Below are 25620 nucleotides of genomic sequence, written 5' to 3' on the forward strand. Positions count from 1 at the left end.
GTTCTTCAAGTGTTCAGGGTTCTATATAGAACCATTTGCTTTAATAAAGAATCATTGTAGAACCAACATTTTTTTAAGGTTTGTGCGATGTTTGCTTTAAAGGAACACAATGTAATATTGTTACAGTAAACAAACTTGTTAAGTGCATTAGCTTCCTCCCATAGAAAAAGAAACCCACATGCTGGTATGTGGATTGGACACACAAGAAGTGCCCTCAGGTGTGCGTGAGTGTAGTTGTCCACAGGTTTGTGTGAGTGAGTGATTCCCTGTGATGGACTGGTGACTAATGATTCTCCACCCACTGCTCCTCGTTTCTCACTGCTGTGCGCCCAGGGTCAGGGTGAACAGTGAGCGGCTCATTATCTTTTAAAGAAACAGGTGCTGAAACTGGCCGTTCTGAACAGGGCTGTTTAGACGGGGGAAGAATGCTGCTGTTGGGTTTGTTCTTTGTGGTAGTTTGACAAAAGCAGGTCACATAATTAAGACCCAGAACCGTATTCAGTTGTGGAAAATGAGTAGATGTAGTAGTGACTATACTTTCACTCAGGATTGTTTCAGTGTTTCACTGCTCCGAGGGTGTGTTTGAGTATCCAGTGAAACTTTTAAAACACAAATGCATGTCTCGATAGAGTGAACTGCTTTGTGGGTTTGGTGGTGTCTGCTGCTGTAGGGTGGAGTGAGTGTCCTTAGTTGGACTGTGCCTAATGTCGGCTCTACGCTGACTGCACTGTTTGCTCATGCAGAGGGGCTTCAGCCTTGTGAAGAGCCAATCATGCATGTTCAGTGACATCACCAGATTGTGTCGGTTTCCCCCTAGTGTCTCAGCGCGAGTCTGGGAAGCTGTGTTTGCTAACACTGGCACGCCGCTCCTCGTCTCCCTCTCTCTTTGTTCCCCTGTTGTCTTTTCTCTATGTTACTGCTTTTTCTTTCAGGCCGGCTACTGTTCCAAAGCCCTGCCTTGTTATTTTACATGCAGTGGCCCTGACCTGTCCGAATGGGTTTCTCTATATAACGTACCTTCAGGGCTGGGCCATATGGAGACATTTATTATCACAGCAATAAGGGCATTTTCACTGCACACAATATGTTCTTTGATATTTTGGTTTTGTGAGGGTATGAGATTCCCTGAATGGACGGGATGTAACAGCAGAACAAAAGCACCTCATTTAAAGAGGGCTTTAGGAGTAGCATGAAAGGCTCACATCAAATCAGCTGCATTTTACTATGTATTTTATGCAGTTACAGTGGACTGGCTGTTGTTGTTTGTACGCTCTCTGTAATTGGTTTAAATCTGGCTTCTTTATTATGAAAGCAGTTATTCTGTGTTGTAGGATTTGCTAATTATTCTAGTGGTCCATACATACGTTCAGAAAAGTGACAGCGAAAGTGCTGTTTGTATTCTGACAGATTCTGATATTTGTGTGTCCATAACTGTTAATGACGAGAGATCTAGTTAACCCAGAGGTCAAACCATGTACTCCCAAGACCCCTTGCCAGTTTTTGTCAATATGTAAATGACCACTGCATTCATTCATTCATTCATTATCTGTAACCCTTATCCAGTTCAGGGTCGCGGTGGGTCCAGAGCCTACCTGGAATCATTGGGCGCAAGGGGGGAATACACCCTTCACAGGGCAAAACACACACACACACATATATTCTCTCACACACTCACACCTACAGACTCGCCAATCCACCTACCAACATGTGTTTTTGGACTGTGGGAGGAAACCGGAGCACCCAGAGGAAACTCACACAGACACAGGGAGAACACGCCACACTCCTCACAGACAGTCACCCGGAGGAAACCCACACAGACACAGGGAGAACACACCACACTCCTCACAGACAGTCACCCGGAGGAAACCCACACAGACACAGGGAGAACACACCACACACCTCACAGACAGTCACCCGGAGTGGGAATCGAACCCACAACCCTCTACCTGCTGCGCCACCGTGCCGCCCTGACCACAGCATATGTAATCAAAAGTAAACACACACATACACACACTCTCTCTCTCTCTGGGGACTTTCTCCCCTTTAGAGTTTAGAGTGAGTAACGTTTTACATTCTTTAACTAAAGGCCACCAGTCTGCAACTCCCATTTCGATGGAGAACTGTTAACATTTCGAGAATGTGGCGCTGTGGCCCCCTCTCTGACGTCTTTTAGCAACTCTTGCTACCTTGCTAACCAGGTGTTTTATTTGTTCTGCTTCTCATAACGGACTAGAACTATGTCTTCGTGCGCCTTAATGTACGTAGGTATGTTTTAATCTATCAATCATACATGTCGGTCAAAAATGTGAAGGCATAACGTGAGAAAAGCTAGTTGGCATATAATAGATTGATCTTATGTGTTTGATTTTTTTTTTTTATTTCCTCCCAATTAAAAAATGGTATTGAAAAAGCTGTAAAGAAGAACATTGCTGTACCTGCCTCGTCAGTCACATCCTTACAAATGCATCCTGGGACTTACATTCTATGGAGAATTATTTACATATTCTTTGTACAATGATGCATATTTTTCCATATAGTTGTTTCAGTTTGAATGCTGGCGTCTCTGCGTTCTTGTGCACATTCAAAGCAATTTTTCACAGCAGCATTAACGTACAGTCCTGTTGCCCAGCCCCATTAACTTGGGGTGCAATGGGTCAAAACATTCCACAATATTGTTTAAAGGCTAGTATTTTTGCTTGTGGTCAGAGTGTTAGCTCAGACGTACCATATTAGCTTGTGATGCTATGAAATCAGACTGACTGCATCAGGAAAACCTCCGCTGGCTCTGTCTAAAGCCACAGATACTGTACTTTTATAGATATATTAAAGCGACAATGGAAACTTTAACATATTGACATTATTTCTCTGTTTAGAAACATAAAAGATGCAGCTGTATTGCACCAAACTATAGTGGGAACATCGTGGGATGATACCTTTCCTGGTGTCTAATGGGACTTTGGGGAAAGTATATTTCTGAACAGCTCAAAGGAGCACACTGGGCCGTTTCATTTTGGTGGTTTTGCTTAAACTATTTGCTGAGCGGCGGTGTGACCCAGCCGGGTCATGGTCTAATAGACTGGTAGGCTTTAGCCCTGTCAGGAGAGGTGCAGTGGATTAAGGCCATATACCATTCTGTCTAAATGTGAGCTTTTCTGGATGTTTTCTAACGTTTGGGTTTTAATAGCATCAGGGTTTTTATTAATGATTAAGCCATTCTGCAGTGGCAAGCTGCTAACGGATTACCTCTCCCAAGAGGGGACAAATCAGAGGCCTGCGAATCAGAATGTAAAGCAGGTCTGGGGCAAAACAGATGATCAAATGCTGCATCTTACACAGGGCGAATGTTGTCAGGGTGTCATCCATTCAGCACTGACAGGCTGTGATTATGCACTGTGGGGAGAAAGCAATGTGAGAGAGGGGGAGAGAGAGAGAGAGACATGGCAAGAATGAGAGAATCCGTCAGGGTCGTCTTGCTCCTCCGTGTTGTTAGATTGTGTGTGTGTGTGTGTGTGTGTGTGTGTGTGTGTGTGAGTGATGGTATAAATAGAACAGAGTCTGTGAGAGGACGTGGGGGCAGGAGTGAGCACATGTGTGCATTTGTATTAGAGTGTGTGTGTGTGTGAGTGTGTGTGTGAGTGGAAGAGTTGCACATACAGGACTACTCTGCTTCTGTGAGCTAGTTGTATAAATAGATAGTGTGTGTGTGTTTCAGTGTTTTATTATGGATGGTTGTCTGGGCATGACAGGGAGGCCTCCTATGGCTTGGTTGTAGAACCGAGGATGCTAAAATTAGGGGTGATTAATATTGCTGCTGAAATCAGAGAGGATGAATATTCACTCCGTTTATTAGCGGTAGTGTAATAGACCGTGGAAACGTATGGCTGAGGGTCTGTCGTATTCCCTCAGTGTGCTGATCTGGGTGATGTACAGCCAGTGTGAAGTCACGATAGACAAGTCAAAGACTGTGTATACCGTATATGTGCTTCTAGATAAAGTACCAGTTTTTGTTGTAATTAAAAAGCTGTAATTAAAACAATAACAGGATGCAGTCACTGGGGACTAATGTCACTTTTGTCTGATGTTTTCTGCATGCCTGCGGAGGCCAGTATAAAAAATATGTTCCGATGTGGAACTGGCTTGTAACATTCAGACTCGGTGCTCCTCGAGGGCTGCTGTGCAGGGCTTCACTTCAGTCACACGCTGCATCCTTGTTAAAATGTACAAACTGAAAGTATTAAATAGCAAATGAGCAAACACTTAAGAGGCTGTAAGTGGATAATTACTTCAGTGATGAATATGTCTCAGCGGGCAACATTTCTTTTATCCCAAAATGATTAAATAAATGGCATCTCATTATTTCAACACTCAAGTCAGAAGGCGCATGTTGTTTGGTCCTGGAAAAGATGTTGCTATGCTTCAGAAGTTAAGTTCCTCCCTGAATCATGTAAAGAAAACAACTGAGGTTATTGCTGAAATGACTGGAACTGAATTATTAAAGGCTAAGCAGCAGCTCTATGAAAGTGTCAAACAAATAAACACAGTGGAGGTTGAGTTCCTAACTTGTGTTTATTGAGAGTCAGAAAACATGTTATTTCTTACTAATTGAAGGAATAAGGTTTAAAAGACCGTTGTCCCCCCCCCCACAACGGTGTTGGGAAACTCTAATAGGCGTCTTGCCTGTGACGTAGATGGTGGACAACACTCTAGAAGCTGCACTTAATTTAATGCAAAATGAGGAAAAGGTGTGTTGTTTTTGGCTGCAATCATTCAATGTACAGTGGGACATCTGTGAACAAATGGCCCAAAGATCCCAAAATATCCAGAAAATGGACTACATTTGTCCACTTTAAACGGGCACTTTGGAAAGGACCCTCCGCTCACTCCGTTATCTGTAGCTCATTTCACTGGCGCTTTTCCAACAATATGGGCATGTAAGGACACCAACGAAAGGTGTTCAAGAGCCTCTGTAACATGGAGGTAAACAGGGTAAGGACACTCACTTCGCCTGTTTTAGTTGGTGTTAGTTAACGTTAGCTTGACTCGCTAAACTCGGTGGCTCAGATTATACTCGGCTACGTAGCTGCATTACGGAGGTTTATAGTGTCGGATGAATTCGAGTTCGAAATTTGAGTTTAGCTTATTGCTAGGCTATTGTCATGAATAATGTTGGTTATTTAGCTAGATACTGTCATAACAGTCAGTCATAACGGTGTTTTACCACGGTGTTGTTCAGCTGTTGTCCACCAGTGACGTCACGGTCGCGTTCGAGAATTTCCGTAGCGAGCTCGGGTTTTTCCGTCAATTTAATAACATTGTCAGTTTTAAAGCAAATTAAGCTGCTATTTTCATTTTTTTAGGGGGCCATCTCACCCACCCAGACAGCAAAGCCAGTTGTGCTCTTAGGACTCCTGACCACCGATGACTGCAACGCTTTCTCCTCGTGTAATTTTAGACTCACTCTCTCACTTTCTGAAGCTGACGTTAGAGCAAAGATTAATAGCATGCTTCATCAAACTGGTTTAAAATTTTAAAAGCCGTTATTGTCTACACTGTTATCTGAATAAGAGGATTCTGTTACTGACACAGGCCTGTGATCAGCTCAAACAAATACTGAAAAAAAAAACCCATACTAGATTTGTGCATTAAATGTTTTTGGTTTCCAACCCACAATAATATTTCATCTACACGGTCGTGACATGGATTTGTGGACTCACTGGCCCTGTAGCAAGACAGTAGTTCTACTTTCTGGTCCCTCTGACACACTCGGGCCTTAAGGTGTCCTGTTATCAGACGGCACGCGGGGTCATTTTACAGTCTTGGGGCACTCATACTCTGAGCACACACAGATAATGAAATGCAGAGGCGCAGACACACTCAAATACACACCCCACACAGGTCAAACACAAAGGAGCAAAGGTTTCAGTAGCACCAAAACCGCTCCATACAGCCCTGAACACCCAATCACTGCTAAATAGGGTCTGCGAATGAGTGAGTGATTGACCGCGGGGGGCCCACTATACGCTGACTGTTTCACAAACTGTACTTGAACGATCACTGCCCCCCAGGGTAGCTTCAGGGAAACCAACACCAGGGCCTATGTGGATGTATCACCAATCTCAGTAACAGAGCTGATCTAGTGTCAGGTGCTGATCCTGATGGTGTGGGCTTTATTAGGGTCGAGCGGTGTCACATTTTGTCATACCATCATGCTTTTCCAAACATCACAGCTGAATATGGAAATTCTGGGGGGTGGGGGCGGGGCTTTTATTTTCTGTTCCTTTAGATGCGTGACATCACCAAACAGTGAAGATGGCAGTTTGTGCCGTGGGTGGTCCTGGCTTAGTACAAACCAATCAGAAAGGGATTTGGGGGCAGCAGAACTGAACGGTCTGGTTCTGGAAATGAAAAAAAGCCCATTCTGATTTCTTTTACGTGTTATATTTCATCCAGTCAATGTAGATTAGTGAGGTGATGATATGTGCTGTTTTTAAAGCCATGAATCAGTCTTCAGAATATGTTTTATTCCCCCATTCATTACCCATAATGCATAAAAAAATGGGTTCCTCCAAATCAGAAATGGCGATATTACAGTGGAGATTTAGTCTGTGGCGTCTGCTGCCAGACAGGCACCGAGAACTAGAAACCAGAATGGTAAAACAGTACTGCTTTATGTGCAAAAACTATAATATGGACAATTATTTTAAAAATAAACAACAACACCACACTTTAAAAAATAATAATCTAGTGATAAATCGTTTGAAAAAAGGATTGAAAATGTTGTTTGGGATTTGGGGTGAAATTGATTGGTTGAGCCATTCACACTGCTTTGTGATGTCATGAAGATAAAAGCAATATACATTTGTCAATCCATCCATGGTGTTTGTGACTAACCTAAACAGCAATAGTTTAGTGTGTGAACTCCATTTATTTCGCTAACTCCAAAAAACCCTTAGGTCTGAGTCATCAGAGACGTGCCTTGAACTAATACTGAACTATGGTGTAAATACAAACTAACTTATGTGGTCACTGACACTGCATGACACAGCTATCCATGCAAACAGAAGAATGTCACATAACTAGAAACAGCCGACTGTACTTGTCAATCTTTACAGGTAGCGGTGCGTCATCTTGTGTCAGAAACCAAATAAACTAGTCTGTTAAGAGGTTAATTACAGGCGAGTGTGAGATGATTCAGGCGTTTTGTTTTGCATGATGCAAACTGATGTAATAAGCTAATAATGTGGCTAATGTTTATTTAAAAGCTTGGTCAACTGTAAAGAATTGTTTAGCTGCATTAGCTTCATAACTGAAAACAAATGGTAAGATTTGTAAGAGGCCATAGCTATGAATGGATGATTGTAGGGGTTTGTTTTCTTGATTCATTAGAGAGGCTCATCTTTTGTGTGGTTTTATCACAGCAACAATATAAACAGATGATCACTATGGGGAAAAATAATTAAATCTTAGAGGCATCACAGCTCTCTCTTGAGAGTTTCTGTTGTCATTCATTATTAGATGTTTGAACAGGCCCCGTGTTTCTCTGACTGCAAAACTTGGGATCCTATAATGTATGTATTTTTTAGTTAGATATTGGTCTCAGGTCTTATGCATATGAATCAAGTGCATAACATACAAACCCATAACAGCCAGCTTAGGACAAAAGGCTAACAGTGATGTCTAGGTCAGTGTAGTCCTTTTAATATTCAGTTTCCTTTAATAGTAGTCCTTTAATATTCAGGCTAAACTGGAGCAGCCTGGTGGACAATCTTCATTAACTTCACACTGCACCAGTAAGACCATGTGCATCCAATGGTTCAAACACTGTGTCCTGAAGGCGGTGCCGTGTATCAGGACGACAATGCACCAATACACACAGCGAGACTGGTGAAAGACTGGTTTGATGAACATGAAAGTGAAGTTGAACATCTCCCATGGCCTGCACAGTCACCAGATCTAAATATTATTGAGACACTTTGGGGTGTTTTGGAGGAGCGAGTCAGGAAACGTTTTCCTCCAGCAGCATCACGTAGAGACCTGGCCACTATCCTGCAAGAAGAATGGCTTCAAATCCCTCTGACCACTGTGCAGGACTTGTGTATGTCATTCCCAAGACCAACTGACGCTGTATCGGCCGCAAAAGGAGGCCCTACACCACACTAATACATTACTGTGGTCTAAAACAAGGTGTTTCACTTTCATTGTCCAACCCCTGTATGTACATATGATTTTAGTCATTTCCCACGTCCTCTGCTGTCCTGTAGAAATGCCTGATTTGGGTGCAGTGATGCTAAACTGAACGTATTAAATGTAAGGTTTTGGTTCTGATTGTAGACTCTTATTCATCAGTAGTGATGAATTCCATACGCTCTTCAGACAAGCATGTTTTGCACTACTTGGATGTTGTTTTGTGTGTGTGTGTGTGTATGAGAGAGAGAGTGTGAGTGAAATAAAGCAGTCTATTTCCAGGTCCAGGTTCTAGGTTTGGTCTCCTGTGAGTTTATCTCCCTCACACATTTCACTGTGTGATTAGTGGCATTATTCGCAGTTTTTTTTTTGTCTGGTACCAAATCATGTAGAATAACATTAACATTGACGAGGTCACTCATTTAACCTTGCCGTGGCTTTACTGATCAATAATCCCCCACTTTAAAAAACAAATTCAGATGGATCTCAAGCTTGGGCTGGGTGTAGTTTAGAAAACAAACTGTGTGCCCAAACCCAAGTGGAACATTTTAGCCATCATTTTCCTTGACGGTGAGGATACTCACTGGATTACTCTCATTTTTAAGTAGTTTAAAGAGTGTAAACATGCATTGAAACATTGTGATGCATTGATCTGAGTTCAGCTGCATCAATATTTCCACTGCTTTAAACCAGCCCTAAAAATCTCAGTAATCCATGCACTTGTTTATGTTTTGTTTCATTGTCTCTCTTTAGTTGTTTTACTGAAATAACAGCTGTGGAAATGTGATATTTCATTCCTACCGACTTATGGGCCCTTAGGAGCCTGTGGTCAGTGACTCATTGTCGTCTTCTTGTCCACTCCATTTCCAGGCCACGGCAAGAACCACAAAGATGCAGCATCTGTCCGTGCCACCCACCCCATCCCTGCAGCCTGTGGTATCTACTACTTTGAAGTGAAGATTGTCAGCAAAGGCAGGGACGGGTAAGTGCGGTGGGAATTGTTCAGGGTTTGTGTAGAGAGGCATGGGTGAAAAAGAACAGCAGATCTGATTGGACTAGCCCTACCTGTAGAGACTGCTAAACCCTGGCCCTCACTACAGGATAATCGGGCTGGTTTTTGATGCCGATTTGATTCTCCCAGCGACTGCAAAAGGTCTCCTGATCTTAGGGTAATCTTAAAAGGAATACCTTCATAATCCAATCTGTACTCTTCAGATCTCCTCCCACTGCAGTTGGGACCGCCCCGATTGTGAATCATAAATATAACATGTTCCGTATTTGACTCAGAATTCTGTTGTGTGGGGTGAGTAGTAGTTTGCAAGAACTCCCATCTGCTGTAATGATGTAGCAGATCGTTCAGAACGGATTGTGTAGTATGGGGACTTTGAGGACTAACAACTATCAAGCATAGATAAACCTATGAAGAAAGTCACTGTGTGTGGGCTGTCTCACGTTTCCAACATCGGTTAGGGTTTTTAACGTCCTGTAGTGTGGGCCAGGCATAATCTAATTCTACTTAAGTGGAAGAAGGGTTTGGTGGTGCTGTAGTGGCGGTACCACATGTGTCAGCTTGCCTATAGCATTGTCTGAAATGGGGAGTGGAGATAAAAGATTGGACGGTGGTTTAGACTAAAGAAAGTTAATGTAATTGTTAGGGAAGGGATTAATTTGTCCTGTGTTTTAGTTTTATTTCTGTTTGTGAGGATTGGATTAAAGCTTACAGGTCTTGCCCAGAGCCCAGGGCCTGACGGTTCTCGTCCTGTGTGGTCAGCGTAGGGAAGTAGTTTCACAAGATTTTCAAGCTTTTATCACTTTTACATTTTCCATGGCCTATCTCCTACCTTTAACAGATATCAGGACACTGAGTACAGGCCAGATCTGTCCAGACCTGGTTAAAGCTCTAGTCTAAATCTAGAACGGTTTTTGAGTAGCATGCATGTGAGCAGTGCCAGTATCTAAACCATCCTAATGTAGGTGTTGGTTATATTTGGAAACTATATATAGGCAGAATGGCCTGCTGACCCTGTTAGGCTGATGTAGTTGATATATGCAGTGATCCTCATAGTGTCCATCTTTGTTTTCCTCTGTCACTATTGTTCACAGGTACATGGGGATTGGACTGTCCGCCCAGGGGGTCAACATGAACAGGCTGCCGGGTGAGTGGAGAGGGACGTGTGTGTGTGTGTGTGTGTGTGTGTGTGTGTGTGTGAGTGTACGCACATGCACTAAAGAGTCAATGGGGGACTGTGCTTCTCAGGGAGTCACTCAGTAAACATGACTCCTGATCTGTGGTTGACAGGTGGAGTTTGGACTGAGTAACACCACTGAGCAGTTGTGTGTGTCTGTGTGTGTGTGTGTTTGTGTGTCTTTTTTTGCTAAGTTTTGAAACAACTTGTGAATTTACAAATGCTTTTAATCCTTGTATGGTGCTTTTGTTTGATTATATCACCACCTGCTACTGTGCACTATTATATTTAAAGCTGTGTATCTGTACGCTAAGGATTTGTTAGAAAAACGTAACATTTGAACACAAAACCCAGGTTTATTTTGTGTGAGTGCATCTGGGTATCTTTATCCAACGCTCGCTTTAAGGAAAACCAATATATCATCATTGTCCAATTACATTCATTCATTCATTCATTCATTATCTGTAACCCAGTTCAGGGTCGCGGTGGGTCCAGAGCCTACCTGGAATACACCCTGGAGGGGGCGCCAGTCCTTCACAGGGCGACACAGACACACTCACACATTCACACCTACGGACACTTTTGAGTCGCTAATCAAAAGTGTTTTTGGACTGTGGGAGGAAACCCAAGCAGACACAGAGAGAACACACCACACTCCTCACAGACAGTCACCCGGAGGAAACCCACACAGACACAGAGAGAACACACCACACTCCTCACAGACAGTCACCCGGAGGAAACCCACGCAGACACAGAGAGAACACACCACACTCCTCACAGACAGTCACCCGGAGCGGGAATCGAACCCACAACCTCCAGGCCCTTGGAGCTGTGTGACTGTGACATTTACCTGCTGCACCCCCGTGCCACCCAATTACAAACATGCATCTCCCAAATTGTAGCTTTACAGGAGAAGGACAAAACCTTCTTAACTTTAAATGGAAGTCAGTGTTAAAAGATTTTATTCCAAGTAATGATGGAGCATTTCAATTGGTCCATTCGTTATGAAATGTTCACATGATGTAGTAAACTTAAAATTGACAAAATGGAAAGAAACGATATACGATTTATGCTCAATGTTAACTCCATACGTATGGATATCCTGAAAGCTTGTGGATGCAGATGAAAGTGGGCAGCGCCACTAGAAATCGTGGGGGCAACGTTGCCAAAACTTCAAGCCTCACTCAGTGGTGCACGGTGTGAGTTTCCATGCTTGATGTACGAAGCACGTCTGACGAAGCAAGTCATGGAACCCGTTCACAACTGTCCGAAGGCACTGGACATGACATTCGCCATCCACTTGTTACAATGTATTTAACAGAGTCACAGAACTCCTCTAATGCCGTGTCTTTGTCGTCAAACTTTAGACTCTGAGCTGCGCCCTCTAGTGAATGTATTGCTAAACCTCTACGCCAACAGAAAGGGCTTTTTAGAGGATAGTTTCTAAATGAGTCACGTATTTTCATATGTAAAGGCAGCATAAATGAGTCTTTAGACAAATACAAACGCCATCCAATGCAGCTGCTCCGTCCTGTTCGGAACAGATTCAGAGTGTTCTTAGGTTACATTAGTGGTGTTAGCACAACATATGCATGGGAACGACAGTGGACATCAACAGCTGCTACAGCTGGATTTGCTGATGAATGGTCGTTAGTTTAAATTTCTATTGGAAGGAAGAAGCCATAGTGTATATTATTAATGTGACAGAACCAGTTCTGCAAAAGCCTCCTCTAACTGCTGGTCTGCTGTGAGTGTTTACTGCCCACAAACATCAGTGCCATTTTTAACAAGCATTTATTGACATAGCCTCATTTCCCCTTACACCAACTTAAGGGCTGTTCCGCTGCTGTAGCACTCTCTGTGATCAGCCACAAGACTGAAACCACTCACAGGTGATAGGAATTGCATTGATTATCTCAGTACAGTGGCATCGTCAAGGGATAAATTAGGCAGCAAGAAAACAGTCAGTTTTTGAAGCTGATGTTAAAAGCAGGAGAAATGGGCGAGTTCAAGGATCTGAGCCACTTTTAACAAGCCCCACATTGCTGTGGTCAGACATGTCAGAGCTACAGGTTTTGTGGGATGGTCTCATTATGCTGTACCAAAAATGGTCAAAGAAAGAACAACTAGTGAACTAGAGAAGGGTTGTGGACACGTTGTGCAGGAGAATCTCACAGCAAAGCTACTGTAGCAAACGTTTCTTTAAAGTTCTTGGTGGCTCTGATAAATTGGTGAGAGAACATTGCAGCTTGCTGTTCATAGGAGTTCTTGTGGATGTTACTTTGACATGTACTCCCGTCCTAAACACTGCTGCAGGCCAAGTCCACCCCTGCAATGGTGTTGCCTCTTTTAGCAGGATAATGCTCCCTGCCACACTGCAAACATTGTCAAGTTCCTCGAAAACATTAGATGATTGGGCATCTATGGGATGTACTGGATATTTTGGGCACCTTCAAAGGCATTGTGAAGCCCCTTCCTTGATGTTTCAGGGCTGTTTCGACATCCTGAGGTTAACCGACGCAAGATCAGGCAGGTGGTTTTAATGTTATGGCTCATTTGGTGTGGCTACGTTGGTCTTTGTGTAGTTTTCTAGCATTTGAAAGCACTAACACTTTTTGTAAATCCCTGTTTGTGACTATGTAAACCACTTTGTCGTTGTTGATATTGCAGTAGCGCCCATGTAAATGTGCGTTCTTTATTTCCTGAATACCCTACTTGGATTTTATCATATAATTTGTTTGTGGTTTGGCATCAGTTGCACACCTCCACCCTTTTTTGTGCCATCTCTCAGTCCTCAGCCTCACCCACCTATTTTCACTTGCGTTCTCTGCCCCTTTCCTCTGACTTCCCCGCTCTCTGCTGCTGTATGCATGCCTGAACATGCCCTGGGAAAGGGCATCAGTGAACACAATGTCCTTAAACGTTTCCAAAGTCCAGCCCAAAACGCTACAGAAGGAAAAAAGACATGATGTCAAAAGGACATTTTCTCCCAATCACCTCAGAGGACCTCGGTTCGGAGGCAAAGCCGTGGGGGAAAATATTGTTAGCTGTTTTTCCTGCTCAGGTTTTCATTTTTAGATGTGGAGCACCACTTGGAACTGGCTTTTAAATCACTCACTCAAATACATACACAAGTGCTCCCTAACTCTCAGTTAGAAATTGCAACACAAGGGTTGCCATCTCCCGTAATCACTCACAGTTAGGGACTGCTCCATAAGGAGGCGCCGTTGTGTTTCACGGCAGTCACACATTGTATTGTTGATTCCTGTGAATGGCGAACATAAAACCTGAATTCACACTGTCGATTTGGAGTCTTTCTTGTTGAATACCCATGTGCTAGACCTGTGTGGTGCTTGTTCTGTAGAAAGAGGCCTGACTCTGCTTTATTAGATTAGTTTGGATTAAGTTCATTGGACTGAATGTAATTAAACAATGTGATGAATTAATTTTTACTGTAAAAGTCGTTAGAAAGTGATTGAAAGGATTGGTGTAATGTGTTTTTTCTCTCACGTGAGCACTGCTTTTGATTGAGAATGTCGGAAATCCTGTTAAGTATGAAGGTGTAAACATGCTGAGAGGTTATGTTCTGATCCGTAAGAAGTCTTGGCCCTGTGTGGTGGCGCTAGGAGATGTATCTTCTGGACCAATGTGGTTTTCACATAGCAGAATTAGTTTATAATAATTACGAAATGATCTCATCACTGTTGTTTTAATTGACTACTAGTATCTTCCACTCATTTATTGAGCCATGGTTCTGCCTCATGAAAATATCTGAAGTTCTAACCTGTACCCTTAGGGGGCAGCAGAGAGTAATGTTTGTTTATTTTAGCTCAGTCTGTGTCTGTCTTCGGGGGTGTGTAACTAAGTCTTGAAAGCTAGGAAACAACACAGCTAATCAGCCATTTTCAGGCGTTTTGGCGTTATGTATTTTATTTATTTATTTATTTATTAGTATTAACAGTTGTATTTATAGCTGTATTTACAGCCAAAATTTTGTTCCAATCCCTGATATAAACACACATGCAACCAAGAACTGTGGGCAGTGATGTGCGTACAGGGGGCTAACCCTTCCAGAAAGCAAAGCCATTTGTGCTCTCAAAGACTCCCAACCCCGGATGGCTTAGCATCCCCTGGACTCTAAACTGCAATCTCCAAGGTGATAGAGTCAGCACTTAGAAGGGCCCTGTGGAGTTTCACCTGCAGGTTGTTTTTAAGAACTGTTCAAAATACATTTATATTAAATGAAAATTAAGGGTTGTTCTTGTGAATGTGATTTGTATCTGGTGATTATTTACAATTATTTACCCATGGGTCCCCTTGGGTGTAAAATGAAACAGAACACAACAAACCACTTCAGTTGTAAAATGTTATTGTAGCACACTCCGCAGTTCCATGAAATGCCCCTATTGGCTTCTCCATAATTCCCAAAACTTTTGGAATGCTTGAGAGTCATCCAGCCAGTTCTACACACTGCTGCTGACTACACCTCCCTGGGTCATTCAGCCCGTGCTGCTCTTTGTATCAGAATGTTTGGATATTGATGTAAATTGAAACATTTGTATAGGCTTTGTTTGTCCTGTTGTATTCCAGTCTTAGCCTGAGGAAGTATTCTAATGTAGGCACCAGTGTTATTTACAGCATCTGTTCACGGACTGACGCTCGTTACAGGGCGCTGCCATCAGTTCAGCGCTCAATTTAAAAATTAGTTTAAAATATTAACATTGACAAAGCCAACAGGTGAATATTTGATGGTGATGTCCTGTTACTTGTTTGTTCTTGGAAGGTTTTCAGTGGGTTTTGTACTGTTCATATCAGTATCGGAATTATATTGTATCGACCTAAATGAAGAAATATATTGTGATATAAATCCTGGTTGTATCGTCCAGCGCTAATGCTACAGCATCAAATAATTTGTGATGTTGCAAGGCAATGAATTCCATTCACTTTTGTATATATTCCATTTCTTTGTTTGCACCCCTTTTTGTTGAATCATCAGTAGCTTCACGTGAGATTTTCATTCTGGGAGGGACTGTAATGTGTGATTTTGCAGTTTAGCTGTATTCTGTGCATCAAGATGTGATTTTTGTAGTGGTGCATCTGTCGTGGTAAGGGTCTTGATACTTTATATGAGCAGTGATTTATAAATCTTTTCTAATGCCCTTCATAGAAATGAAAAAAAAATAAAATAAAATAGTTCCACACACACAGTAGTTTTCACTGATCATCTTTGACTGATCCCACTGCGCACATCTACGGTGACCTTTAAAGGGACGTGAAATGACAACGCAACGTTTCAGTCACTGTTTTCCATTTTTATTTGTGAATAGATTTTGACCCTGTGTAGGTACATTTTAAAGGTTTAAGAGGACTTTATTTTAATCACGTGTTCAGTACCTGTGCACAAATGATTTGGGACTCTGGAGCCCATAATCCCACACACTGTGACATAAGACCACGCAGTAAGCTTATTGTGGGCTGAAACCGAAGAGTGTATCACCTGTATAGTTTTAAATGTCTATGAAGCATATGCACAAATATCTACATTTTACATCTTTAGTTTTCAGCTATTAGTTTTTCAGGTAATTAATTTCAAAGAGTGGGCGGAAGGGTGGAGCAGCAGGTAGGTGTCGCAGTCACACAGTTCCAGGGGCCTGGAGGTTGTGGGTTCGATTCCTGCTCCGGGTGACTGTCTGTGAGGAGTGTGGTGTGTTTTCTCTGTGTCTGCGTGGGTTTCCTCCGGGTGACTGTCTGTGAGGAGTGTGGTGTGTTCTCCCTGTGTCTGTGTGGGTTTCCTCCGGGTGACTGTCTGTGAGGAGTGTGGTGTGTTTTCTCTGTGTCTGCGTGGGTTTCCTCCAGGTTACTGTCTGTGAGGAGTGTGGTGTGTTCTCCCTGTGTCTGCATGGGTTTCCTCCGGGTGACTGTCTGTGAGGAGTGTGGTGTGTTCTCCCTGTGTCTGTGTGGGTTTCCTCCGGGTGACTGTCTGTGAGGAGTGTGGTGTGTTCTCCCTGTGTCTGCGTGGGTTTCCTCCGGGTGACTCTCTGTGTGGAGTGTGGTGTGTTCTCTCTGTGTCTGTGTGGGTTTCCTCCGGGTGACTGTCTGTGTGGAGTGTGGTGTGTTGTCCCTGTGTCTGCGTGGGTTTCCTCCGGGTGACTGTCTGTGAGGAGTGTGGTGTGTTGTCCCTGTGTCTGCGTGGGTTTCCTCCGGGTGACTGTCTGTGAGGAGTGTGGTGTGTTTTCTCTGTGTCTGCGTGGGTTTCCGCCGGGTGACTGTCTGTGAGGAGTGTGGTGTGTTCTCCCTGTGTCTGTGTGGGTTTCCTCCGGGTGACTGTCTGTGAGGAGTGTGGTGTGTTTTCTCTGTGTCTGCGTGGGTTTCCTCCAGGTTACTGTCTGTGAGGAGTGTGGTGTGTTCTCCCTGTGTCTGCATGGGTTTCCTCCGGGTGACTGTCTGTGAGGAGTGTGGTGTGTTTTCTCTGTGTCTGCGTGGGTTTCCTCCGGGTGACTGTCTGTGAGGAGTGTGGTGTGTTCTCCCTGTGTCTGCGTGGGTTTCCTCCGGGTGACTGTCTGTGAGGAGTGTGGTGTGTTCTCCCTGTGTCTGTGTGGGTTTCCTCCGGGTGACTGTCTGTGAGGAGTGTGGTGTGTTCTCCCTGTGTCTGCGTGGGTTTCCTCCGGGTGACTGTCTGTGTGGAGTGTGGTGTGTTCTCTCTGTGTCTGCGTGGGTTTCCTCCGGGTGACTGTCTGTGTGGAGTGTGGTGTGTTGTCCCTGTGTCTGCGTGGGTTTCCTCCGGGTGACTGTCTGTGAGGAGTGTGGTGTGTTGTCCCTGTGTCTGCGTGGGTTTCCTCCGGGTGACTGTCTGTGAGGAGTGTGGTGTGTTCTCCCTGTGTCTGCGTGGGTTTCCTCCGGGTGACTGTCTGTGAGGAGTGTGGTGTGTTCTCCCTGTGTCTGCGTGGGTTTCCTCCGGGTGACTGTCTGTGAGGAGTGTGGTGTGTTGTCCCTGTGTCTGCGTGGGTTTCCTCCGGGTGACTGTCTGTGAGGAGTGTGGTGTGTTCTCCCTGTGTCTGTGTGGGTTTCCTCCGGGTGACTGTCTGTGAGGAGTGTGGTGTGTTCTCCCTGTGTCTGCGTGGGTTTCCTCCGGGTGACTGTCTGTGTGGAGTGTGGTGTGTTCTCTCTGTGTCTGCGTGGGTTTCCTCCGGGTGACTGTCTGTGTGGAGTGTGGTGTGTTGTCCCTGTGTCTGCGTGGGTTTCCTCCGGGTGACTGTCTGTGAGGAGTGTGGTGTGTTCTCCCTGTGTCTGCGTGGGTTTCCTCCGGGTGACTGTCTGTGAGGAGTGTGGTGTGTTCTCCCTGTGTCTGCGTGGGTTTCCTCCGGGTGACTGTCTGTGAGGAGTGTGGTGTGTTCTCCCTGTGTCTGCGTGGGTTTCCTCCGGGTGCTACGGTTTCCTCCAGTTATATTGAAACCTAGTGTCCTGGATGCATTAGAGATTCCTTATTGAGCCACTTTTAAACATGAACACCCCCACGTGTAGGACCAGCCCTATTGAGCTTAAACTTGTTCATTCAGGGTCTACAAAGGAATTTATTTAATATGAGTTTACTATTAATTGTCTCCTACTCTTTTGGTGGTGAAAATGACTGCCTGTTGTAGAATGTGTTGAAAGGAGGTGATGGATGACTTCACATTGTTCCCTGTTGCTGACAAAGGGAAATGATGTCACTTGTGTGTATATCTGTGTGTGTATATGTCTGTTTGAGTCTGCCGGTCTGCAGGGCTTTGTGTGTGTGTGTGTGTGTGTGTGTGTGTGTGTGTGTGTGTGTGTGTGTGTGTGTGTGTGTGTGTGTGTGTGTGTGTGTGTGTGTGTGTGTGTGTGTGTGTGTGTGTGTGTGTGTGTGTGTGTGTGTGTGTGTGTGTGTGTGTGTGTGTGTGTGTGTGTGTGTGTGTGTGTGATTGGAGCATAATGGTCTTGCGCGCCCTGTTGACCTCTGCGTCTCTGATCCCATAGTGGAGCCCTGCCCATTTCATTAGCATGGAGGGAACAGTGAACACGGCTTTAGGAGCAATATCCCTGTCAGTGCTGCTCTGCAGATTAATCTAATACCTCACAGTTCACACACGACCTACTTTTCACCCCCCACCCCAACCCCCGATTTACTTGTCCACTTGTTTTGATATGCGTCTGTCCAGTCGCTCTCTCTTCATGGTTTTTAAACTGGGAGAATGTGTGCACGGTAATGGAAGGCCATTCACACTGTACCATATGCGCTTCCCAGGACTGGACTCTCAGGGTCTGTCTGTGGTGAACACTGACTCATTCAGATTCAGCCTGCTCTGATGTGTAGTCTGATGCCGCCTCCTGGTCGGGTGAGGCATTGCATAGTTTACAGAACAGCTTTCAAATGAGTCATTTAAAAAAATAATAAATAAATATATATATGTATTTAATAAGTTTTAAAAGATTAGAATATCAGGAGTTTTAGTGATAAACATCAGCTGATTTAGTGTCTTATATTTTAACTTCTATCTCATAATAATGACTTAGCACCTTGTATTAATAGTTTCTCATTATTATGCCTCAGTACCTCATAATAATAATAAGATCATATCTTAACTTCTTTTCTCATAATAATAATAATAATAATCCTGTCCTTTCCATTAATGAGTGTAAGTGATTTCCACAAGAACTTGATTCATAAGATATTAAGACATATTGGATATTACCTCATTATTATGAGCTAGTGAGGCGTTATTATGAGATGACTTGTGCAGTAAGTCATAAATGTGGACTAGTAAACCTTAAACAAATACAGTTACATTGTTATTTCATAGTAAGTCATACAGCACCAGCAATAACTATGAGTTTGTAACTTCATGATTGAGAATTCTTTCATGGCTAAACATTTGTAAGAGGGAGAAATGGGCTTCTATTTCAATTAAACGATTCTTTTCACATATTCTGCGTTGCTTATTTTGAGCAATGCTTGCAAAACATATTTTGAGAAATGTCAGTGGTCAACCGTTGACCAGCCACATGTTCCATTACAAAGGGAGCATTGTTAGTCAATGTTTAGTGTAAAACAGTCTTTGTAATATTTGGAACCATTGTCATCATTTGAGATACGTTTTAAAGTAAGTGTGACACAGGAATTAGACCAGAGCTTACTTCTTTAAAGTGATGTAATTCTGAGTAAAACAGGAGTTAATATGGGAAATGGAAAGTACTGTATTTACTTATGATAGAGAACACACCACACTCCTCACAGACAGTCACCCGGAGGAAACCCACGCAGACACAGGGAGAACACACCACACTCCTCACAGACAGTCACCCGGAGGAAACGCACGCAGACACAGGGAGAACACACCACACTCCTCACAGACAGTCACCCGGAGGAAACCCACGCAGACACAGGGAGAACACACCACACTCCTCACAGACAGTCACCCGGAGGAAACCCACGCAGACACAGGGAGAACACACCACACTCCTCACAGACAGTCACCCGGAGGAAACCCACACAGACACAGGGAGAACACACCACACTCCTCACAGACAGTCACCCGGAGGAAACCCACACAGACACAGGGAGAACACACCACACTCCTCACAGACAGTCACCCGGAGGAAACCCACACAGACACAGGGAGAACACACCACACTCCTCACAGACAGTCACCCGGAGGAAACCCACGCTGACACAGAGAGAACACACCACACTCCTCACAGACAGTCACCCGGAGGAAACCCACACAGACACAGGGAGAACACACCACACTCCTCAGACAGTCACCCGGAGGAAACCCACGCAGACACAGGGAGAACACACCACACTCCTCACAGACAGTCACCCGGAGGAAACCCACACAGACACAGGGAGAACACACCACACTCCTCACAGACAGTCACCTGGAGTGGGAATCAAACCCACAACCTCCAGGACCCTGCCGCCCTAGTGAAATAGTATTTTTTTTTATTTTATTTTTGGCTATCTGACTCCTCATTCCTCTCTCTGGATTCTTTACCATAGTCCTGACTCTGCTGCATTCAGAAGAGAGTGGTACAGTGGTCTGATATCAGAACCTGAGGAAGGTTTTGTTTATTGCTGTATCTTTTTAATGACATATATATATATTTTTTTTTTTTTTTTTTTTTTTTCTTCTCTCAGGCTGGGACAAACACTCCTACGGTTACCACGGTGACGATGGACACTCCTTCTGCTCCTCAGGGACCGGCCAACCATACGGCCCGACCTTCACGACGGGCGACGTGATTGGCTGCTGCGTGAACCTCATCAACAACACATGCTTCTACACCAAGAACGGGCACAGTTTAGGTGAAGCAGAAAAATCCTCCTTGACCTGTGGAAACGTCACAAACGCCTGCTTTCCTGACTAAGCCTTTAGTCATGGATGATGAATCTGGTGTTTGGCTTGTCAAACTTGTTTTTTACAAAGCCAGTACAGCTGTACAACTGTTCATTATTACATTCTTACATGTGTTTTTATGACTTGTGTGTCACTCTCCGTTCTCTTCCAGGTGTGGCGTTCACAGACCTCCCAGTAAGTGAAGCACTGACTCGCACATCTCTCCTTCTTGCCGTACCTTTTGGAATGCTTTCATTGTGTGTCCAGGTTAAGAGGGTGGTAATATGCTTGGCTGAGCTTTCTGCTTGTTTTAGTACATGATTAATGAAGCACGCACTTCAGCTGCTTCTTTGCCAGTCGTGGTGATTTGGAAAAAGGCCCTGAGCGGTGACTCAGTGCAGAACAGAACAGCAGAAAAAAAAGACACCATAAAGAGTAAAGGAGTATTCCTCACATCTTCCTCACGTTCTCTTCTGTGTTGTGTTTTCTCTTGTGTATTTTTCCTCCATCTCCTCAGCCCAACCTGTATCCCACAGTAGGCTTGCAGACTCCTGGAGAAATCGTGGACGCTAACTTTGGTCAGCAGCCATTTGTCTTCGACATTGAGGATTACATGAGTGAGTGGAGGGCGAAGATTCACGGCATGATCGCCCGCTTCCCCATCGGAGAAAGGCTCGGCGAGTGGCAGACCGTGCTGCAGAAGTGAGAAGCCACATTCTCAAACCTATTACATAGGGGTGCCTGATGTGTACACAATACCATACCACACACCATTCTTCTGCTGCAGATTAAAGTCCAGCAGTGGAGCTCAGAAGAACAATGGTCCGCATTGTTGTGGCCCATTCTTTTATTTATTTATGTTTCCGGGAACACGTGAATGCAACATCACACGAACCACAACACCCACAGAAACTCATATAGGTGTTTTGAGGTCACTCGGAATGCTCTTAACACTCAATAAAAATCTCATTTGCTAGTGGTCTTATTTAAATATTGAAGCCTCTGGGCAGATCTGCGTTTCAAAGCCCAGTATCACAAAAATGGCAAAAAGTAGCTGATGTCAAACAATTACACGCGACTTTATTAAATCCCACATTCTCTTTCCTGCAAGGACAAGGCGGAAAAAATGTAGCCAGCACATTTATTCATGCATGCACAGATCAGCCAAAACTTCCCTGACCTGCGTATTGTAATGGTGCATATTGTAGTTCTTCAGTAAATGACTGCAGGCTATCTGTTGCTCTGCATACTTTGTTTGCCCCCTTTCACCCTGTACTTCATTGCTCAGGACCCCCACAGAGCAGGTGTGATGTGGTGGTGGATCGTTCTCAGCGCTGCAGTGACACTGACGTGGTGGTGGTGTGTTAGTGTGTGTTGTGCTGGTGTAGAGTGGATCAGACACAGCAGTGCTGCTGGAGTTTTTAAACCCTGTGTCCACTCTCTGTCCACTCTGTCCACTCTGTGAGACACCTCCCTCGTTGGTCCACCTTGTAGATGTAAAGTCAGAGACAGTAGCTCATCTGTCGCTGCACAGTGTGTGTCGCTCGTCCTCTAGTCCTTCATCAGTGACACAGGACGCTGTCGGCTGGATGTTTTTGGAATTGTGAACTTTTCTAAGTCCGTGTCTTGGCTGATGGGTGTATGCACATGAACAAATCTACATTGTAAGGCAGAGAGGAGGTTGATGGATAAGTACAGCCATAACTTGCACAAGCTATGCATTTCTCTCTTTCCAGATATCAGCACTGACATTTTTATCTACAAGAATGTTTATTCTGGCTGTTTTGGAATCAAGTCTGTTAATGCTGTTTAGCGCACACCAAATATTTGCAAATTGCTCTGGATAAGACCATCTGCTCTGTGCTGTAACTGTAAACATATCTGTGTAGCTATGCCTTGAGCAAACACTGATTGGTCTTTGGGGACCAAAAATGTGCTCCACCGGACCAGTATCAGAAATAGAGAAGCTTAAAGATTAGCGCGCTCATACAGTACAACTAGCCTTGCTTGAACAAGATCGATCTGACCCCACCATTAAGCTTGTAGTCAAAATAATCTGTGCTAAAACGTGCAGTTAGTTTTCTCTAACTGCAAAAGGAGTCGTGGGAAGAGGAAGCATGTGCTAGCGGTAGAATGAGATTCTCAGAAGTGTGTTCTGACCTTCAGCACTCGTTCTGTTTTAAGAGTCTTGTAGTACGATGAAGTTCTGATTCCTGTTATAACTGTGTGTCTGGTGTTCTCTTCAGTATGGTGTCCAGCTACCTAGTGCATCATGGCTACTGTGCCACCGCCATGGCCTTCGCCCGAGCCACAGAGACCATGATCCAGGAGGATCAGACCTCTATAAAGAACAGACAGAGTGAGAATTCACACACACACACACACACACCACTCGCCTCTCATTTATCCTGAGATCATAAGATAAGTGCTTAGTAGTACTCTGAGAATCAGTGATGTTATGTTGGAGTTTTCAGACCACATTCAAAAACTCACTGTATAAATTATGTTACCAGATCAGTCACAACGCAAGCTGATTCTAGATGTTTTTTAAGGTAGGGGTTGAACCAGTGAACTTTACACAGACAGGATTTTACATCATGATATTCGCGCCAGAGGATTTGACAAATTTTTCATGGGTGCAACCCACATACTCAGCTCTACCGCTCACTCCACAAATGCATGTTCCTTACAAATGTGACACCATTTAAAAGGGAAATTAACAGGCTTTTCAATGGTATATGATTGATCTCCAAAAAGTATTATTACAATAAAGAAATGATCTACCAAACACAAATGTACTTACTTTTTTCTTAAGTTTAGTTTTCATTCTAAGAAAAAAAATGTGCTTCCAGATGTTCTCCTTGATCGTATGGATTTGTTAAATCCACAGCACACTTGATTTAACATAGTGAAGTATTTATTAACTGGTAAAACTAGGTATTGGGTGATAACCAAATAATTCTGCACTGTCACCAGGAGTTAAATAAACCCCATCTCTTAACATTTTAAAGCTCAGTTGTTCTTGAAACACTTGAATCTGTTTATACCTTGACGATAGAGAAGAGGACGACAGGCGTATAATCACTGCTAAGCAATCTGATGGACAGATACGCAGTGTTGCCACTTTGCCTGCAGAAATTGGAAGCTTTAGACAAGCATCCATGGGATATTTTTTGTGTTATTTTTAGCCAGTTAACGTTTTTGACAGTGTGTTATTTTGACCCATAGAATTACGTTGATAATGGTGTCTGGCAGCAGGCTTTTTCTGGCTGGTTTTTGGACTCATTTAGATTTGTGTTAAGGGCTGCTTTTCTCACAAACCCAGTGAGCCTACAACCACTGAAAGACACCATGTGTTGTTTTCGTCTGGGTGTAAATACAGGAATACAGAAGCTCGTCTTGGCTGGTCGTGTCGGAGAAGCCATCGATGCCACACAGCAGTTGTACCCTGGTCTCCTAGAACGCAACCCAAATTTACTCTTCATGTTGAAGTGAGTAAAGTATGCACACGCACATTTGTTTTCATGGGACCATTACATAGACTTCTATTGATTTTGTGCAGCCTTGTCCTTACCTTTATATATTACTACTACTATTGTATTATCATATATCTGTAAGTACTACTATCCTCACCTTAACCTAAAAGGGCACATCTTTCCATATTCATAACCCTGTTCAGAAAGGCGGATTTCATTACCTGTGTGGTGTGTTCTCTCTGTGTCTGCGTGGGTTTCCTCCGGGTGACTGTCTGTGAGGAGTGTGGTGTGTTCTCTCTGTGTCTGCGTGGGTTTCCTCCGGGTGACTGTCTGTGAGGAGTGTGGTGTGTTCTCTCTGTGTCTGCGTGGGTTTCCTCCGGGTGACTGTCTGTGAGGAGTGTGGTGTGTTCTCTCTGTGTCTGCGTGGGTTTCCTCCGGGTGCTCCGGTTTCCTTGGTGCCCCCTCCAGGCTGTGTTCCTCCGTTGTGCCCAGTGATTCCGGGTAGGCTCCGGACCCACCGTGACCCTGAACAGGATAAGCGCTTACAGACAATGAATGAATGCTAACATCACTGAAGCATATAATACCAAGGTTTTCCCAAGTTCAAGATCTTGTAGACCCCTCATTATTATTCATGTTTGTAGCCGAAACACAAACCTCTCATCATGTTTGCAATTTTCCCTGAAACTTTCAGGATGATTGGTATCCATACTATAAGAAATAAAAGGCTGTTTTCACAAATGTTTAGTTTTATAATTGGTATCTGCACCAATTATAATCTCTCAAAGTCATTGTAGGCTTTAAACGGAAATGGCAGATGGTCTTAATGACATAAGGCAAAGAAGTCTCTAGTGACTTAGTCTGTTTTACAAGGAGATATTACTGTCAGCCTTTTCCATCCTTTTTATCTTGTCCTTGCCAATGCCAGCATTTCTAATTACATTTGCTTGAGGAACCTGCCGGTGTGTCATTGATATTACTCTCCCACAGAGATGCAAGAATGTTGAAAACCTTGGGCATCTCTGTGTTTTTCAAAGACATCCAAAAACATTTGATTATATTCATGAGAGACACAAACACGAGGGAACAGTGAGGAAAAGCAGCCAGAGAACAGCCGTTGTTTTGTTTCATGCTCCTGTGACCAGCACAGAAACAGGGTAAACCAGCGGTCAGTTTGCTTTACACCGTGCTGTTCGTGGTTTTTTTAGTCTGGCCTGTCGCTGGGCGGATTGTCAAGAGAAAGAAATAAAATAGAGTACCATTTTCACAAATGTTTAGTTTATGATCACTCTCTCCTGGTAAATAGAGATATAGCAAATGATATTTGCACTTCTGTATTACAGCAGTCTAACTTTTGACTAAACATGGTAGTGCAGGGATGTACTCTGTGAGACTTTCTGTGAATTTCTACACTGTTGA

At 43.8% G+C, this 25620-nt stretch overlaps 1 protein-coding gene across 1 annotated transcript in view; it reads left to right on the forward strand.

Moving 5' to 3' along the window:
• ranbp10 (RAN binding protein 10) overlaps positions 1 to 25620 on the forward strand; it is a 46491-nt gene that overhangs the window by 7870 nt on the left and 13001 nt on the right. The window contains exons 2-8 of the mRNA XM_066685042.1: positions 9055 to 9166; positions 10288 to 10340; positions 20527 to 20694; positions 20898 to 20920; positions 21243 to 21427; positions 22972 to 23084; positions 24108 to 24216. Of these exons, the coding sequence (XP_066541139.1) occupies positions 9055 to 9166; positions 10288 to 10340; positions 20527 to 20694; positions 20898 to 20920; positions 21243 to 21427; positions 22972 to 23084; positions 24108 to 24216 (763 nt within the window). The remainder of the gene's footprint in view (positions 1 to 9054; positions 9167 to 10287; positions 10341 to 20526; positions 20695 to 20897; positions 20921 to 21242; positions 21428 to 22971; positions 23085 to 24107; positions 24217 to 25620) is intronic.

The sequence above is a fragment of the Hoplias malabaricus genome, chromosome 11 (assembly GCF_029633855.1).
Source record: "Hoplias malabaricus isolate fHopMal1 chromosome 11, fHopMal1.hap1, whole genome shotgun sequence".
NCBI classification, from domain to species: domain Eukaryota; kingdom Metazoa; phylum Chordata; class Actinopteri; order Characiformes; family Erythrinidae; genus Hoplias; species Hoplias malabaricus.